General features: G+C 32.4%; 1 protein-coding gene and 1 long non-coding RNA gene across 2 annotated transcripts; one reads left to right on the forward strand and one right to left on the reverse strand.

Annotated features, from left to right (window-relative positions):
* Window positions 1–746: 746 nt before the first annotated feature.
* Window positions 747–2,632, reverse strand: LOC142639031 (uncharacterized). The gene is made up of 3 exons (XR_012845111.1): window positions 2,524–2,632; window positions 1,723–1,788; window positions 747–938 (listed from the first exon to the last, which is right to left on the reverse strand). It is a non-coding gene; the product is annotated as an uncharacterized LOC142639031 (long non-coding RNA).
* An 8,424-nt stretch (window positions 2,633–11,056) lies between these two features.
* Window positions 11,057–14,857, forward strand: LOC142641124 (putative polyol transporter 4). Its single transcript, XM_075815516.1, has 2 exons — window positions 11,057–11,520; window positions 13,042–14,857. The coding sequence occupies exons 1-2, from the start codon at window positions 11,298–11,300 to the stop codon at window positions 14,454–14,456; spliced, it is 1,638 nt and encodes a 545-aa protein (XP_075671631.1). The 5' UTR covers window positions 11,057–11,297; the 3' UTR covers window positions 14,457–14,857.
* The last annotated feature ends 2,891 nt before the right edge of the window (window positions 14,858–17,748 follow it).

Here is a 17,748-nt window from a genome sequence, read left to right on the forward strand (position 1 = left end):
ATTACAAATGAAAAGACTAATTTTCCCTTCTCCCTTACTTAATTTTAAAAATATCCAAACAAGGTGGAGGATAACCACTCTCATCTACTCTCTTCTCCACTACTCTCCTTCCCTCTACTATCCTCTCTCTCAAAACTTCCAAACATAGCATAAGATTTAGGTATCCTAACCTACCTACCCACTAGATCAGTCAAGTGATTCTTAAGACTAGTAAAGAATTTGGGTGGCTATGTTGAACTAAGGTTGGTCCTTTTGTTGTTATTGTCGATTTCTTTTTCTTTTTTTTTCTTCTTTAAAAGAAGAAAAAGAAAAAAAATCATTCATTTAAAATAAATTTATTTTATGCCTTTATGGTTCAGTTTAAATTTTACAAATCTAAATATATAAATGCTGTCATTAATCATTATATTTAAAATTATAAATTACAATTTAATTTATATATTGTAAGATTTAGAAAATAAAATTTTAACCATAAAATGAAGAGCACTTGAAAATGGAGAGGATGTTTTAAGACATCTAATGTTCAAATCTTTTTTCCCATTGTAACTGTTGAATTATAAAATAACATAAAAAGGGTAGGCAATAGACCAGCCCATCTTCTAGCTCATCATGCTAAGTCTGTAGTTGATTTTGAGGCATGGGTTGAAGAAACCCCCAGCTTTTTAGAAGCTTCTTTTGTAACGCCCCAAAATCATAAATAATAAAAGTCTATTCAATCTAAATAATCCATAAAAAAATATTAAATAAAAAAAACCAGCAACCTAAAATCTCATCACAAATTACAGAGCTCTAATCCACCAAAGACAAAACATCCTCTAAATAATTCTCCAATACAATGTTTAATTCCATAAAAATAATAATAAAATCCTCAGTTCTACAAAATAATTCGTAATTGTTGTCTTCCAAGAATCTCTACGCCAATAATCCCTCTAATGTATCTATAAGAGGAAATAAAAAGGGGGTGAGATAACTCAATAAGTGGAATTCACTAACATTGGGGTGTGGGAACAAACCTTTCAAATAAATAATTCATACAACAAATTCATAACTTGCAACTCATCAATATTTTATCATCAAATATTTCATATAAAAATATATCTTTTTATATTGTGAGCCATCATAATACATATACCAATACCATCATATAAATAATTTCCTAGGCTTTTATTGTGGTCAACGTTTACGCCTCGTTGACAGGGTTGTGTTGTCCCCTTTTAAGACTAGAACCTTCTTTACATCCATTTTCTTAAGGATGGTTCTTTTGGAACCTAAAGGTGCATTCCCTTGCTAAGAAACTTCCTTTTTGAATCATCAATAGTATACCCCCTTACTAAGAAGCTATCAAATGTACACTATCCCATTTTCTGGGACCATCCCTTACTAAGGACTAACTGCAGTATAATTGTCCATTGCTAAGGACTAAATATAATACTGAGTTTTTAATCACGACTTGCCATAGGTTTTCAAAATATATTCAATATGCTCACAAAAATAATTCATTCATAATTCTCAAAAATATAAAGATATATTCACACATACAAGTTTAAATAAATTTAAGTTGTCCCACAAGTTTTTCATAAAACGAATAGTCAATGTGCACATAAAACATTTATAAAGTATCAATTTATATATAGAATATCAACATATTTCTTTGATAAAAAAAATTGTTTAATAATCAACACTGTTTTGGGAAAACCCCCAAAATTAGTAAACACCACTTACCTCTTAGTTGCAAAAATAAAAGAAATCAACCACTCTTGAGTCACAATAAATCAGTAGAATTAGGACCTAGCAACACCAAGAATAGGTCCATTAATACAAAATTTTCCTACTTAACAATCTGTTTTCACATTTAAATAGTTTAATCTATCAACATTAAAGCCTACAGAGGTGTTTAGTTTCCTTGAAATACTCTTCAGCCATGTCAGATTTTGGGCTTACAATTACTGCTGCATAATCATATCTTTTTGGCTCTACCTAATCAGATTTTGGCTTAAAAATATTGCTACATAATCAGATTTTTGGGCTTAAAAAGTTGCTGCATACAGCAGTGGCTTAGAGATGATAATTAGTGTCACTAGATGCTAAGGTAGGAATCTAATAACATAATGCAGCCTTTTTCCATTAATATAATCCTAGCTATGCATAAAACTTTAATATGGCAGGAAGATGGACATATGATCAACCTAATATATACCTTAATTTATCAATCCAATTGCCTAGTATTCCCTTTATGTCGCTGGACTAGGATTTAGACAATGAAAAGGGTGTAGATGCAGGTCAGGTTGACGATAAGCATAAATGCAGGTCAGGTTGACGATAAACAAGGTGAGGCTATAAACGAATATATATTAACCACAGGCACCCTTATTCTAATATAATAATCATAGCTGGGGATTCATAACAGCAGCCCCATTTTTTTTTCTATTAGGTACGCCAATAATAGATGCTATAAGAGTGGAAACAAAAGCTAGCCATTGAGTATTTCAACTTTCCTAAGTTTAGAGCAGAAGAGAGTCGTACCTGCAGTCTCCACTCACAACCACAGTGAAGCAAAGTAAGGTTCAGTAGTGTGTTGCCGCCCGCTGAAGCAAAAGGAAGCCCCATAAGCAAATACACAAGTAGCTTAAGAAGTTAAAGACTAGGGTTTAAAAAAAAAAAAAAAAAAAGCTTATCAAGGCTCATATATTTACTTATGCCACCTCACTTGGGCTTTATATTCCATAGTATTATCTTATTTTTAATATCATAGGCCCAAATAAATTATATCCATTTAATTGTGGACCTCTTTTTTAATTTACGTATAAGAATTAAATAAGTAATAAAATTATGGGGTGTTAGAGCTTTGGCCTCTCATGTAGTTGCTTGCAGCACTTAAGTTTTATTAATGTTATGTAGTAATATTCCCAATCAAAAAAAATAAATAAATAAAAGGGAGGGGATGTTGTTATTGTTACCACCTACCATTCTTTCTTTTTGGCTTCGTTACATTAATAAATCCCTAGTGGCATGTTTGAGAGTTTAGAGAGGGAGGAGGGTAGAGGGGAGTAGAGGGGAGGGAAGTAGTGGGGAGGAGAGTAGAGGAGAATGATTACCCTCCACCTTGTTTGGATGTTTTTATAATCAGTAAGGGGGAATGGAGTAATTAGCCCTTCCCCTTGTTTTTAATATTGTAATTTTATAAATATAATAAAGGTAAATTAGGTAATTTACTTTATCAATAATTTTATGTGCTCTACTCTCCTTCCAAATCTCTCCAATTTGGGGGAATTAAAAATGAGGGGATTGGAGGTAGTTGAAACCCCTTCAAACCCCTCCAAACCCCTCCCCCTCCTTCATTAAAAAACTCTCAAACAAGGTAATTGAATTACTCCCCTTCCCTCTACTCTACTCCCCCTCCTTTTTTAAACATCCAAACAGGCCATAAAAGATTATAGAATTTAACAAACACACATATATATTCAAATCACGGATTAACTGGACATAATGTTTTTCTCAAAAAAAAAAACAAAAAAAAAAAAACTGGACATAATGTAAGGAGCATGAATAGCGGAGCTTTTTCCCCGTGATGTGTGGTATTATTATTTGGTTCATAATTTTTCATTAAAATTCACTTAGTTATTCTCTTTGTAATGATAATTACTAGAAAATTTGTAAATTTTGAGGTCAACATAGTTGGGATGAATTTTCAAAGACTGTATATGTTACATGTAGAGTAATCTTTCTTTCAAGATACGGTAATCTTTTATTAATTATAATTTCAGATTAATTAATATTTTGTCCAATATGCTAACCATTATTATTATTATTATTATTATTATTTTTCTTTTTTTATGAACAATATGCTAATCATTATAGATTCCATCGGCATAGTGCACATACATGGGAAATTTCAAAAAAAAAAAAAAAACATGGGACCTACTCTTAGTACAGAATTTCTGAATTTGAGCAAGAAGCAGGCAACAAGCCGACAACGAAAGGTACTGATGTAGGCCTATACAGCTAGAGGTGTCCACACCTTGGAATGTCGGTGCATCATATATAATTTTTTAACATTGAAACTTATAGCCCAACTACTGTAAATTTAATGGATTGAGTACCAAGTTCAAGAATCTATTTATTTATTTATTTAAAAGAATGTGGTCTAACTCAAAGATTAAAAAAACAAAAAACAAAATGTGGTTTGAGAGGGAAAATAGGCTTTTGCTCTCTCCGCGAAAAAAAATCAGCGTGTTGCTCAAACTAATTAGAAAAATGTCCATCTTTTGAAATTCAATTTTCTCAAAATCGAATTTCAAAAAAAATATTTCTGAAGCCCTATAGCAGCTTTTTAAGGAGCTTATACTGACGTTTTAAGGATCTATAGTGGCGTTTTGGAACTTGAGTTCCATGCAAGGTTTTTTTTTTTTTTTAACCTATAACTCGATTTCATGGAAATCGAGTTCCAAAACGCCACTATAAGTTCTTAAAACGTCATTATAGGCTTTTTAAAACGCTGCTATGGGGTTTAACTCGATTTTGAGAAAATCGAGTTTTAAAATAGAGACATTTTTCTAATTAGTTTGAGAAAGGGGGCAACATGTTAATTTTTTTTTTTGCGAAAAGGGCAAAAACCCATTTTCGCCATGGTTTGAGTTATATCTGCCATAAATAATAGTATAAATTCATTTTCTGTAACATTTCATGCAACTGTGGCATGCATGAATGTTTGATCACTTGAAAATTCAATTATTTGATTTGAAAATTCAATAATTACTTATCATTTGTTTTATTTGTGTTTGAATAATGCAATGAACGATGTTTTCTTGTGAAAATTTTTTTATTGGATAAAACGATTTGAGAGTGAGGAAGTGAAAGTAAACTAGGTGATTAAAATGATATAATACAGAGTTGATTATTAACGTGATCATTTTCCCACCTGGAGTGCAGGAAGCATGGTGCTCAACCCCAAGAGACCGAGTTTCATACAACAAGTTTCACTTAGCCGTGGTGTAATTGTAATTGGAGTCCAAAGGTCCCGATCGGGAGTGCATTATGTCACGGTCACGTAACCTCCTCTAAAGCTGTCTTCACTCAAAAGTCAAATCACGTTGTTGTAGAAAAATCAACACAAATTTTCAATATGGTTTGTATGGAAAAAGTCATTGTTGATGCCCATTCAATACAGTCGGCTCCAATCCTAAATACTACTCGTACGCAATGAGAAGTCGTAATTAAAAAATATTCTTAATTAGGACACCACGACACATTTCCTTAGACATGAATAATTCCCTTTAAAAATAATAATTGATGAACAGCACAGATTGAAGAAGGCCTAAAAGAATATTCTTTAGACTTTTAGTGTTGAAGAGAGGAGAAGAGGATATTTTAGTTGGAAATGTATTTAACGGATTAATCATTAAAGTATAAATTTGACCCTTAAAATTATGTATTATTGTCATTTTGGCCCTTTATGTTTCAAAATTTTCATTTTTGCTTTTCTTGTTTGATTTTGTTTTGATATTAACCTTATTGCCCATTTTCATTAGTAATCTAGAGACACTTTTTTTTTTTTTTTTTTTTTTTTTTTTTGGTTGCCCACAGTGTATCCTCAAGGCTTTCAACCAGAGACTAATCACTGTTCTGGAGAGCCTGCGAAGGGTAAAGACTGTGAAATTCGTTTCAAAGTGCAGGTAGCAAGACTCGAACTGGGGAGCACACCCAGTCGAGCCCAGTACAAGCACCCTGAGGCTGAGAGCTCTACCAACTCAGCCAACCCCCTGGGTTAATCTAGAGACACTTGATATCATATAAGTGACGTATTTTAATGAATGACATTTATTTGTCATTTAAACTAGTTATATTAGTTACATAAATGGATGGAAGGGCCAATATAAAAATGAAGTCAAACATAAAGGGTTAGAATAAAAATTTTAAAATGTAAGGAGCCAAGATAAAAACAACTCCAAACTTTAACCACAAAAGTGTACGTTTTAGTCTAGTTCATTCTTATGAAATTAGATACTCTGTTTATTCTTAACCGACTAAAATTTTATCATTTTCATTGAAGATATTGAACCTTTTGATTTAAGAGGTTTTTCCTCCATGAAAATTCTAAGTCTTATTGTCGTGGGCTGGGGATCTTAGAGGTGGTTCAAGATATTCCTTTGCTTAAACCATTTGGCTTCAATCTCCTTTTTGGAATTCATTCAGGTTTCCTGCATATTTAATTTGTTGAAGTTATAGATGTTGTCATTTGAAATTCATAATCATTTTGTTGAAGTTATTAGTAGATCTCTTGAACTGGGATATGAGTTGCTCTTTGAAAGTGGCTTGGATTTTGGAGGATATTAAGCTGATTTGTGAACAATTTGTTAGAATATTTTTTGCTACCGTTCCTTTAAAATGTAATTTTGTTACTATAGCTCTTGCTAGTACTGAAAAAGAGAATGATGAAGTAATTATTTGGTTAAAAGAATATTTCTCTTTTTCTATTTAAAGAGCAATCTATACATAAAAGTATGAAGATCCACAATTTGATAGTAAAAATTAAATTTGGAGATCTCTAATCAAAATATTGTGTTTACGCAAAAACCATTTTCAGACCATAAACCTGACATTTCCGGTGCACAAAGAGGTATACATGAGTACATTTATAAGACTCAAGCCTAGTCAATATAGTACCAACCATCTCAAAGGTAAAATCTATCATCATCATAATATAGAATTAGGATCAAATTCAATTTTAAAAATTGAGGGGTGCTGACAGTGCTGTACAATAACATGCCTTGAACTGTTGAACAGTTGAACCCTCAGATGATATATATATATATATATATATATATATATATATATATATATATATAAAAGCTTAATTAGAACATGATTATGCAAAGATGGAAGAAAAAGGAGTGTAGTTACACTTAAGACACAATCGAGTCTGATATCATCAACGTAACTAACAAGGTATGAGATCTTTGTTTGAAATTTTCAACATAAAGGTAGCTGATTTGTTATTAAGTCGTAAAATGCAATCTAGATCTCGTTTTGATGAACTAAGAATTCTAGACCTCTCACTTATGTTTTATTATTGAGAGTTTTATTACATGGAGGGTCTAATTCATGTTTTTTCCCCATAAAGAACAGAACTAGGTCGTAGTTTGGACTGGAGTTTGGATATATATTAATTTTTGATAAAGAGTATGGATAATTTGATTGAACAAATATGATTTTTTTTAAATCTTTTATTATACATATATAATTTGTTAATTATGATAATTATTATATTAAAAATTAATTATGATTGTGTTTGTATATGGAATTATATATTCTACTAATATTTTTTAATTATGTGTAAAATTATGAGAACTCAAAAGCTATTGTGACACAATATTATAAGGTCAATTAAAAGTCAAACATCTTCGATTAAGTTTTATTGCCTGAAGGGTTTAATTCATGTCTTTTTTTCCCCTACCCCTAAACTAGTGAAAACATTATAATTTTTGTCATTCCATTCACTCATGTTTACCCTTTTTTTCTTCTTAAAAAAAAGATGTTAAATTTTATTCAATGTATCTAACAACATGCTACTAAAAATAACAATAGAGACTGACAAGTTAACTTGTTAGAGACCATTACAAATAAAATAAAGAAAAACACACACGAGATGAACGAGTGGCAAGAAACTATTAGCTACGTACATACATAGTATGAATTTTTCTAAAAACTTTTGGGATGATTGTTAATTTTTCAATAGTTTTAGGACGATTATAAGGTTTAAAGATAAAATGTGTAATATATTCAATAGTTTTGGAACGAAAAAAAAAACTTTTTAAAATTTAAGAGTGATAAATGAATTTCATGCAAACTTTAGAGTCATGTCAATTATTAGGCTGTATATCATAAGATCAATTAATACAAGTCACGGACACTCAAGTCAAACAATTTCAGACAAATCATATCTTGGATTGATTTTTCATTATTTTGTATTGCAAGTCGTATTTTGCACTGCATGATTCTGTATTTTATGATAATTTTTTTTTAATGAACGTATTTTATGATAAATAACACTAAAAAGTTTATGAAAAAATACATATTCATATAAGATATGTTTTTTTTAATAAACGTAAGATATATTCAACTAATACTTTATTTAATAATAATAATAATAATAATAATAATCTAACTAAATACATCAATTTATAGTGACTTTATAATATCTACAAAAAGATGACATTAAAAGGTTACGTTTCAATTGTATAGTTGTATCTTGTATGTATCACACAACGTTGGATACTAATAAACATCCCTATTGTTGTGTAGTCTAAAGTAAAATTAATACTATAATGGGAGAGGAACTTTAAGATCATATCACATCATCCAAAAGTGTCAATTTGTGATTGGATTACACCACAACAATAGGGATGTGGTGCAATCCAATCACAAATTGACAATTTTGGATGTTGTGACAAAGTGTGTGGCCAAATGCGTAGTCCTAGAAAAACTCAGTTAGATGAAAGTCAATCCATATGCATTATGTATAAATTATTCAACTACACAGGCACACTCTTCATGCGTGTTCTAAGGCTTTTTTTTTTAGTATGAGTTAAGATGATTGTCATTTGACTCTTTCATAGTAGAGTCAAATAATTACTATCCTAATTCTATTTTTTTTTTTCATAGGCACGAAAAAATGGGGAATGAAAAGCCAAAATGAGGAGGAGAGAGAAAATAAGGTGGGTTTACCTCAACAAAACAAAAATGCTTGAACACCATGCTTTAGAGCATCCACAGCAGATGTGGTATATGTGCTAAATGCTATAATATGGCACATTTGACACATCAAACACCAAAAACGGAGCTTTATCAGATGTGTTAAATGTGCCAAACTTCTGCAATATTGAATAGTACCCTTATAATTTTGGCACGGTACAGACACCAAATGGCATAATGTTTATTATTTTTTTATTCATCTTTCTCTCTCCTCTCACTTCTTTAATTGATTTTTTCTCTCTCCTCACAATCTGTCTCTCTCTCCCAACTGGTGTTCTTTCCTCTTTAGACCAGATTCTCAACTCCTCTTTTAGTCTTCCTCGTCCTCTTCAGATCACAATCTGTCTCTCTCTCCTCACCAAGATTGAAGTAACAACGTGGAATTTCCCAAATCACAAACCCTCTTGCAATAAACCCCACAACAATCAAAAACCCCAAACCGAAAAAGGAAATTGAATTTCCTAATATGAAACAACACAAACCCGATCTCAATCTCAGGCAAATGGAAACTCCAACACACATATGGGACGGCGTCATTCTCGCCTCGGCGGCATAACCAAACACCACAAATGGGACAGCGTCGTTCTTGCCTCGATCTCGATCTCACCTCTGTCAAACTCTGCTCGATCTCGCCTGCCGTTGTCTCGCCGTCTAGGTCTCTCTGATCTCGCTCGCCACCATCTCGCCATCCAAGTTGTCTAGGTCTCTCCGATCTCGTGGTTGGCGAATTTGAGTGGTGGTTGGTTGATTTTGGGATTTGTGGTTGTGCCGATCTCTCTGGTTGTGTGTTTTTTTTTTTTTTTGAAAGGTGACGTTGGTGGATATGGGTTTGTGTTGGTGGTGGCTGGTCGGTGTTGTTGCTGTTGGTGGCCATTGTTGCGGCAGTGGCGGATGTGCTGTTGATGTTGTTAACGGTGATGATAGGGGCAGATAATATATTATTTTAATGTATAGAATGGAATGATAAAACATCTAATAAATGGGATGTTGTAAAATGATGTGGTAAAATAATAAAGTAGGGTTTTGGTGTGGCAAAATGATATTTTTTATACCACATCTGCTATGGATGCTCTAATCTTTGGTACAAACGGATTTATTATGTTAGAATACAAGGACAAAATGAAACTTTAAAAATAAAAAATATATATAATGAAAAAAAAGGATAAAATGAAATTTATCAAAAAAAACAAATGGATAATCTGATAATCTCTTTCACACACACACACAATGTCTTCCAGCTTTCCTCTTTCTGTACCCAAACTTCATTATATGTTCTTTTATTACGGTTGTTTACCATTTATATGAAAAGTTAAAGTCCTATAGTCTATTTAATTATGATGAGCAAAACTTTTTTTTTTTTTTTTTGCTGAAAGAAAGGGGGCACTGGGGCAGTCATTATATATTCTTTTATTACGGTTGTTTAACATTTATATGAAAAAGTCCTATAGTCTATTTAATTATGATGAGCAAAACTTTTTTTTTTTTTTTTTTTGCTGAAACAAAGGGGGCAGGGTGGGTGACCATTGTGATGAGCAAAAGTAGTGTTTATGAGGGTATTGAAAGTTTGGGCTCTGTTGTTTTTTATTACTTTTTTATTTTGGGAAGAAAAGAGAGAAAAGGTTTGGGCATTTTTTGATCGCATTACATAGAATCTTTGGATTAGATGTTATCATATGGAAAAATTTTCTTGTAACTCAAATCTCATTGATTTAGTAGAATAAAGCATCTAATTATCTTAAAAATTAGTAGAGGCTCACTATTGCACACTCTTGGTGTAATGATCACCCCTCAAATATAAGTGCTTATAAGGTGTAGAGGTAAGAGCTGAGGTTTAAGTTTCTAGAAAGAAACTTCACACGCATACACTTAGATTAGACTAAAATATAATTTCTATTTTGTATAAAAAGAAAGATAAAAACTCATTTTTCTAATCTCATATTCATGGTGAGAAATGGAAGTACTATTTTACAATTTTTACTATATTTCAAGAGTAAATGTAGCAGAAAATATTTTATTAATTAACTTTCCAAACCTTTCAAGCTAAAAAATAAATAAAAAAAAATAAAAAAACAAAAAACAAATTAGAAGTCATTAAAACTCAAATCATTCCTTAAGAAAAGGAGAAGAATTTATTGGCCATAAATTGTGATTTTTGACTTCTATTTTTAAAGACCAAGATGCAAGATACCAACAAAATTAGACACAACAGGTGTTACCCTTTTTTTTTTTTGGATCTGCAACAGGTGTTACCTTGAAAGAACCACTAAACCTTATTAAGTAGGACGTCAAGGTTTCTATGATGCTTACCGTTTGCACATGGAAATAATATTTCAAGTGGGTTTGCTTGCGTGACAAAAAGAAAGGTCCCACATTCTTTAGTCTTCTTCTAGTTCTTCCCTCTTCTCTCTCAGATCTAAAACCCAATCCTTGGTTTAACCTTCAATAAGTTTTAGCAGTCAAAAACCTCCACCTAAAACAGGTCCTGGGTCTATCTTGTTTTTCTGTTTTCTGGTTGAAAAACAGGCAGAGAAACAGAGAAAAGTGAGATGGGGTTGGTGGGTGTTCAAGAAAATGGGAATGGAGAAATGGGGTTGTCTAGTCTTCCATTGGGGAGTAAGAATAAGTATAGGAGGATGAACTCTGAGCTCAGAGAGGATTACGATGATGCTTCACGCCAAAAACATCAAGAGGACAGGAATAATAGTACCAGGAAATATGTTTTAGCTTGTGCTGTCTTTGCTTCTCTCAACTCCGTTCTTCTTGGCTATGGTATATATGCTTTTATCTCTGACTCTTGAGTAGGGTTTTTTTTTTTTTTTTTTTTGTTCTCAGTTCTTTATATAGTCAAGTTTTTATTTTTATTAGAAATTCAGCACAACCATTTTTTTGCTGTGAAAATTTCGCATAACCTTGCAGCATCACTTTTGGTGAGGTTTTGTTTGACATTGTTTTTGTTGTTGTTTCTTTTATGAATTCTCTCTATGATCTGCTATTTTTGGTTGACCGTCTCTCTTTCTCTTATTTGGCCATAGACTCGTCTATAACACGTAAATTTAATTAGAATCAGTCATATGTACTTTGTTTGATTTTCTTTTGAATATATTTCGTAAAAGATTAAATAATATCTGTGGTGGGAGATCTTATTGCCATTGATGTAGGGGATAATGGCAGTTATCCAGGAGAGATAATTTGAGGGAGTAAGAATGGGGGAAGGATGAGACATAATAGTTGAATTTGTTGCAGAAGTAGAAGACATATTTGACGTGAGTCTATGGCTCTGATACCATAAGAGAATAAATAAGATTTTGTGTTTTGGTTTTGCTTCCTATACAGACAGTGCAGATAAGATTTGTTTTACAGAAAAGAGATAGCTATGCTAATGTATTTGGCTTCTGGAGGGAGATTTGGCTTCTGTTGTAGACTGTTGATAATGATAATCAGCTAGTGCCGTGGATGAGGTTGGCTCAACGTTTCGCTTTTGATTTTTGGATGATTAAAAGAGAAATTATGGATTAGCAGAGAACGTTGACCTTGGTATCTTACGATGATCAATCCAAAGAAAACATCTTTATATGATTCCAATGTTTTATACCATATCTTTTGCTCTTTTGCCAATCAATTTAAGGAAGACAGAGAGGGCTCTGTATCACGTTTTGCTCTGTATCACTTTTGTGTAAATTTGAAATTATTAAGGTTGTTGTTTTGATGGTTCATTGTTCTTAATTATACATAACCACGTGCATCAAAATGAAAAAAAAAAAAGAAGAAGTTGGTTAGCTTTTGGATTCATTTAGAATTCTCAATCAGGGCTAGTGGTGGAATGCGACTGACCACCAACCCTTGTTATTTTTTCATTTTAACTAGTGATAATCTGGAACATGTTATATAGGTGAGTAGTGAAAATTAATCTGGTATTTTGCATGAGCCATGCTTTCTATGGCTTTCAGAAATTAATTGCACATATTTATAGACCTTGATGCCCATGGGAATAAGAACCTTTTGAAGTGATTAGATATAACATGAGTGGAAATGATCAAACCCAAATATATATATAGATATATAAAATTTATTTTATATAGGACAATACAATTAAATTACTTGCATATATTCTTTTTTTGGTAAATAAATATAAGATTCAATCCAAGTTTTGCTTTAAGCTATGTTATGCTTTTCATGATAATTACAATTTTGTGGTAAAGCGCAAGAAGCAATTAGGGACTTTGCAGATAGTACTGTCCCATTCATACAATTGATGGCGTGTATTTATGCATTTTTTTTGTCAATATGTAGATGTAGGGGTCATGAGTGGAGCAATTATATTTATTCAAGAAGATCTAAAGATAACTGAGGTGCAGGAGGAAGTACTTGTTGGAATTTTGAGCATTGTTTCACTTTTTGGAAGTTTAGCTGGTGGTAGAACATCAGATGCTATTGGTAGAAAATGGACAATGGCTTTAGCTGCTGTCATCTTTCAAATTGGAGCGGTCATAATGACTCTTTCTCCTTCATTCGAAGTTCTAATGATTGGAAGACTCCTAGCTGGGATTGGGATTGGCTTTGGAGTCATGATTGCCCCTGTCTATATTGCTGAGATATCGCCCGCCATTGCTAGAGGCTCGCTAACCTCATTCCCAGAGGTTTTTATAAACTTTGGAATTCTACTTGGTTATGTCTCGAACTATGCATTTTCTGGGCTTCCAGCACACATAAATTGGAGGATAATGCTTGCTGTGGGAATCCTGCCTTCAGTCTTCATTGGGTTTGCACTTTTTGTAATTCCTGAGTCACCAAGGTGGTTGGTGATTCAGAACCGAGTTGAAGAAGCAAGATCAGTGTTGCAAAAGACTAATGACAGTGAGAAAGAGGTGGAGGAGAGGCTTGCAGAAATACAAGTAGCTGCTGGAACTGCTGATGTAGAAAATCACGAAGAGAAAGCTGTATGGCGTGAACTGTTGAGCCCTTCTCCTTCAGTTTGCCGGATGCTGGTCACTGGTTTTGGGATCCAATGTTTCCAACAAATCACAGGAATTGATGCAACTGTGTATTACAGTCCTGAAATCTTCAAAGATGCTGGAGTTGAGGGGAACACAAATCTCCTTGCTGCTACTGTTGCTGTTGGTGTTACAAAAACTGCTTTTATATTGGTTGCTATTTTTCTTATTGACAAACTTGGTAGGAAGCCCCTGCTCTATGTGAGCACAATTGGAATGACTATTTGTTTGTTTAGTTTGGGACTCTCTCTCTCTTTACTGGGGCAAGGACAGGTTGGGATCGCCTTGTCAATTTTGTCTGTTTGTGGGAATGTAGCTTTCTTTTCAGTGGGAATTGGCCCTATCTGCTGGGTTTTGACAACTGAAATCTTCCCTTTAAGACTACGTTCCCAAGCAGCTGCACTTGGGGCTGTGGGAAATAGGGTGTGCAGTGGCCTGGTTGCCATGTCTTTCCTCTCTGTTTCCCGTGCAATTTCTGTGGCCGGAGTCTTCTTCATCTTTTCTGCAATTTCTGCTCTTGCTGTTCTCTTTGTCTACACTTTTGTTCCAGAAACTAAAGGAAAATCATTGGAGCAGATTGAGTTGCTATTTAAGGATAAACATGAATGGCATGGAAGTGAAGTGGAGATGGGAGATGTTGAGAATCTTGTGCAGAAAGAACAAGGAAGTGAAGTGGAGATGGGAGATGCTGAGAATCTTGTGCAGAAAGAATGACTGGTTGAGGAGGTTTACAAGATGATCCAAAATCTTTGAGGTCTATTGACTAACTGGTTTGAATGAGGATGAGGATGAGGAACGATTTCCATGTGATCGGAATCTTCACATAACTACTGGAATTGTTGCCGTGTTAATTTGTGCAGGATGTGGGTTTTCAAAGTGGAACCTTTTCTGGCATGAATAAGCCTCTGCATCAAGAGAAATTCAGTATCTATCAGTTAGCAACCGAAGGGAGTACATACCACACTATATAAATTTATTCTTCTTGTTCTGCTGAAGAGTGTATTGAGAGCTTATGAATTGTACATCTATTCTTGTTTGATTAATTTACCATAAAAACCATGAAATAATTGTATTCAGATTTGGGAGATTAAGCTGATCTGATTTTGCTGCCTTTATTACTAATACTAGAAATGTACACATAGATCTTAATAAAGTGTACCCTTCAAGGGATGAAAGCTAAGGAGGGATCGTGCAGCAGAAGTAAATTACTACTACTATTGTTTATCTACCTGCAAGATCTCCAGTTTGCTATTTTTATGGGCCTGTTCTTACATTTTAATTTTTTGGTTTTTGCTCAATAAACATTAAAGAAAAAAAATATCATAATGTGTCACTGGGATTACTTGGTTTCTGTATTTAGTGAGAACCTAGTTAGCTTCCTCAAGTTTAGGAACTTGCCACTTGGCATTCTTTTCAGATTTTGGGGAATCAAACTATCAATCCTAGAGCATTCAACAAAACAAGTCTCAAAACAATATGGTATTTTAATAATGAACCGTTTGATTCTTGGTATAGAAGCAGATTTATAGACAATTTCCGGAGTACCCTAATTGCCTAAAGCCATATATATTCTTTGCCAAGAAAATGATAGCAGTTGCAACTAAGTAAAGTTATATGTGTGGTTCTTTAGTTCCTAGTTTTTGAGTTTTTCCATTTTTTCAATAAATTAGATCTTTCATTCAAAACAAAGCACAAGAAACACATTTGTCAATAAAAGCAACTCGAGCTGCAAGACTACAAAGATCTCTGTTTTGAATGGAGTTCTGAACCTTCTAGCAGCAAGTCTACATTTGACATCCATTTTTAAGTGTTAACTACTTGACTTGAAGCAAGCCTTGTACTGTCTTGGCCTGCCTTACATTACATACCTATCTAACCACAGGTGGTAATTGGTGTTAATCCAAAAAAAGAAAAACACTTAATATGGCTTATCTTAAGTTACAATTATAAATATAAACAACTCTTCAACTAAATAAAGCTTATTTTAGGGAATCATATAGCATTTTGCCTTAATTAAACCAATGCATTTTCCTCCATCTTAAATCATATTGTTATATGATTGAGTATAATTATTATATAAGCTACATTTAAAATGTCTCATTTTAATTTGCAAGAATCTATTTTCGTTCTATGACTTGTCTTCTCCATAAAATCAAAATTTGGACAATAAATTCCACATAATATTCTGACCATATACTTTATAATTTCATAAATGAGTAGTAGGACGATTTGAACTGGATATAATCTAATAAAACATGTTTGCCATGGTTTTCAAAGCATACTATTATGACGATTAATTAGATCATCCTTCCTCATGTGTTCACATTTTGAACTCTTTTGAGTATACTTGAGTTTTGTGAACAATCACACATTTAAATAAAATTTATAATGAAACCTTCAGACCTTAGCTAAAAGACATTACTTAAACTTAAAGTAACTTAACTTAAATGTTCTTATACCTCAAAAATTGACAATTCTTAAATCACACCTTTTGTGAAAAAAAAAAGTTTTTAAGAATAAATTAGTTTATATACTAAATTATATTTACTATAAAGGTGTCTAATCATTCAATTTAATTTATATAAGGCACAAGGGTTCAAACGTTAATTTTTATTCTGAATTTAACTTAAATATGAAAAACTTTCTAATGCGGAACAAAATTGATGTTTAGGAGATTTTTTGAGAAAATTTATGGTGATGATGATAAAGTTGGTTATCCTTATTCTTGTTGCATTGCATACTAATAATCTTGCAATTACCCATAGCCATCCCTCTAAACTCGAAATTGTTCAAATAACAATTATAAATTGCCTTGTACTAAAATTTGAGTATTGTCATGAATTTTATAGGGAACACTTGTTTTCCCTTATTGATTGTGCTTATCGGAAACTTGAAGACTGCAAGTATGAGCACGAGTTGTCTTTTGACCACCCACTGGTGAATGTCGCAATGGGGTGCACAAAATCTTGCGTCAATAAGAGTCGTTTTAAACCTTTTCGTTTGGAGGCTTGTTTCATAACTTGTTATGAAGAACATATGAAACATCATGGAATGCACGAAGAGCAAACCAAAAATCATGGAGAGTATGCCAAACAACATTGAGATTTATATTATATGCAAAATCCAGAGCTAGCTCTGAATTTAGATTTGGTAAACTGATCATAAACTCTCTCTCCCTGCGAGAATGTGCATACAAAAGAAAAGAAAAAAAATATTCTGAGCAACCATGACCTTTTCATAGGTCTAAATCACTCAATTCGGTACACAATAAATACATATCAATTTTCTTATATATAGAAAAATAATACACTTAAATTTTCTATTATTAGGTTAGCCATAAAAGATTCACTATGAATCACTAATTTTCATTCGCCATAGTTGAACATTGTTTCTTCTACAGGAATCTTAGTATTGCAATAACAATTTATATTTAAGTAGTCATTTCAAAATTAGAAGAAAAAAAATGCTAAATAAATTTGTAAAACTTTTATAAAATACTGATCTCTCTTTTTTAAGTTAACTAAAAAAAATCTCTAAACATTTTTCCCATTTTTTGGCCAGTTCAGCCATGTAAGGATTTTTCTTATAGTCTTACCTATTACTAACAACCTTAGTTTTTACTTTTTAGGGAAACTAAAATTTTAATTTTTTATATCTCTACCCTAATTATTGTTGGATTCAACAATTGTGACAATTTGTTGTATCTATATAAAAAAACTTTGAAACCAAAATAAGCATATAAATATGATAAAGTTTAACTATAAATTGGTTGTAACTTAAGACTACAACTTTCTCTATCTTTATATTAATTGGATTACATGGTCTTATATTCTTCATACTTGCAAAATTTCTATAAAATTAAATATCAATAGCTATGTTATCAATAAATTGTTTAAATTGCAAGTTTTTGTAGTTTAAAAATATGCATAAAATATAAGTTTATAGATCTTATAATAAATAATATCTAATTGACACAAAATTTAACATGTATATTAAGATGGTAAAG

Source organism: Castanea sativa, chromosome 6 (assembly GCF_040712315.1).
Source record: "Castanea sativa cultivar Marrone di Chiusa Pesio chromosome 6, ASM4071231v1".
Classification (NCBI taxonomy): Eukaryota; Viridiplantae; Streptophyta; class Magnoliopsida; order Fagales; family Fagaceae; genus Castanea; species Castanea sativa.

Coding starts and splice junctions, on each gene's coding strand:
- LOC142641124 (XM_075815516.1), top strand. CDS start 11,298: ATGGGGTTGGTGGGTGTTCAAGAAAATGGGAATGGAGAAATGGGGTTG. Junction 11,521..13,041: donor CTCCGTTCTTCTTGGCTATG/GTATATATGCTT, acceptor GTCAATATGTAG/ATGTAGGGGTCATGAGTGGA.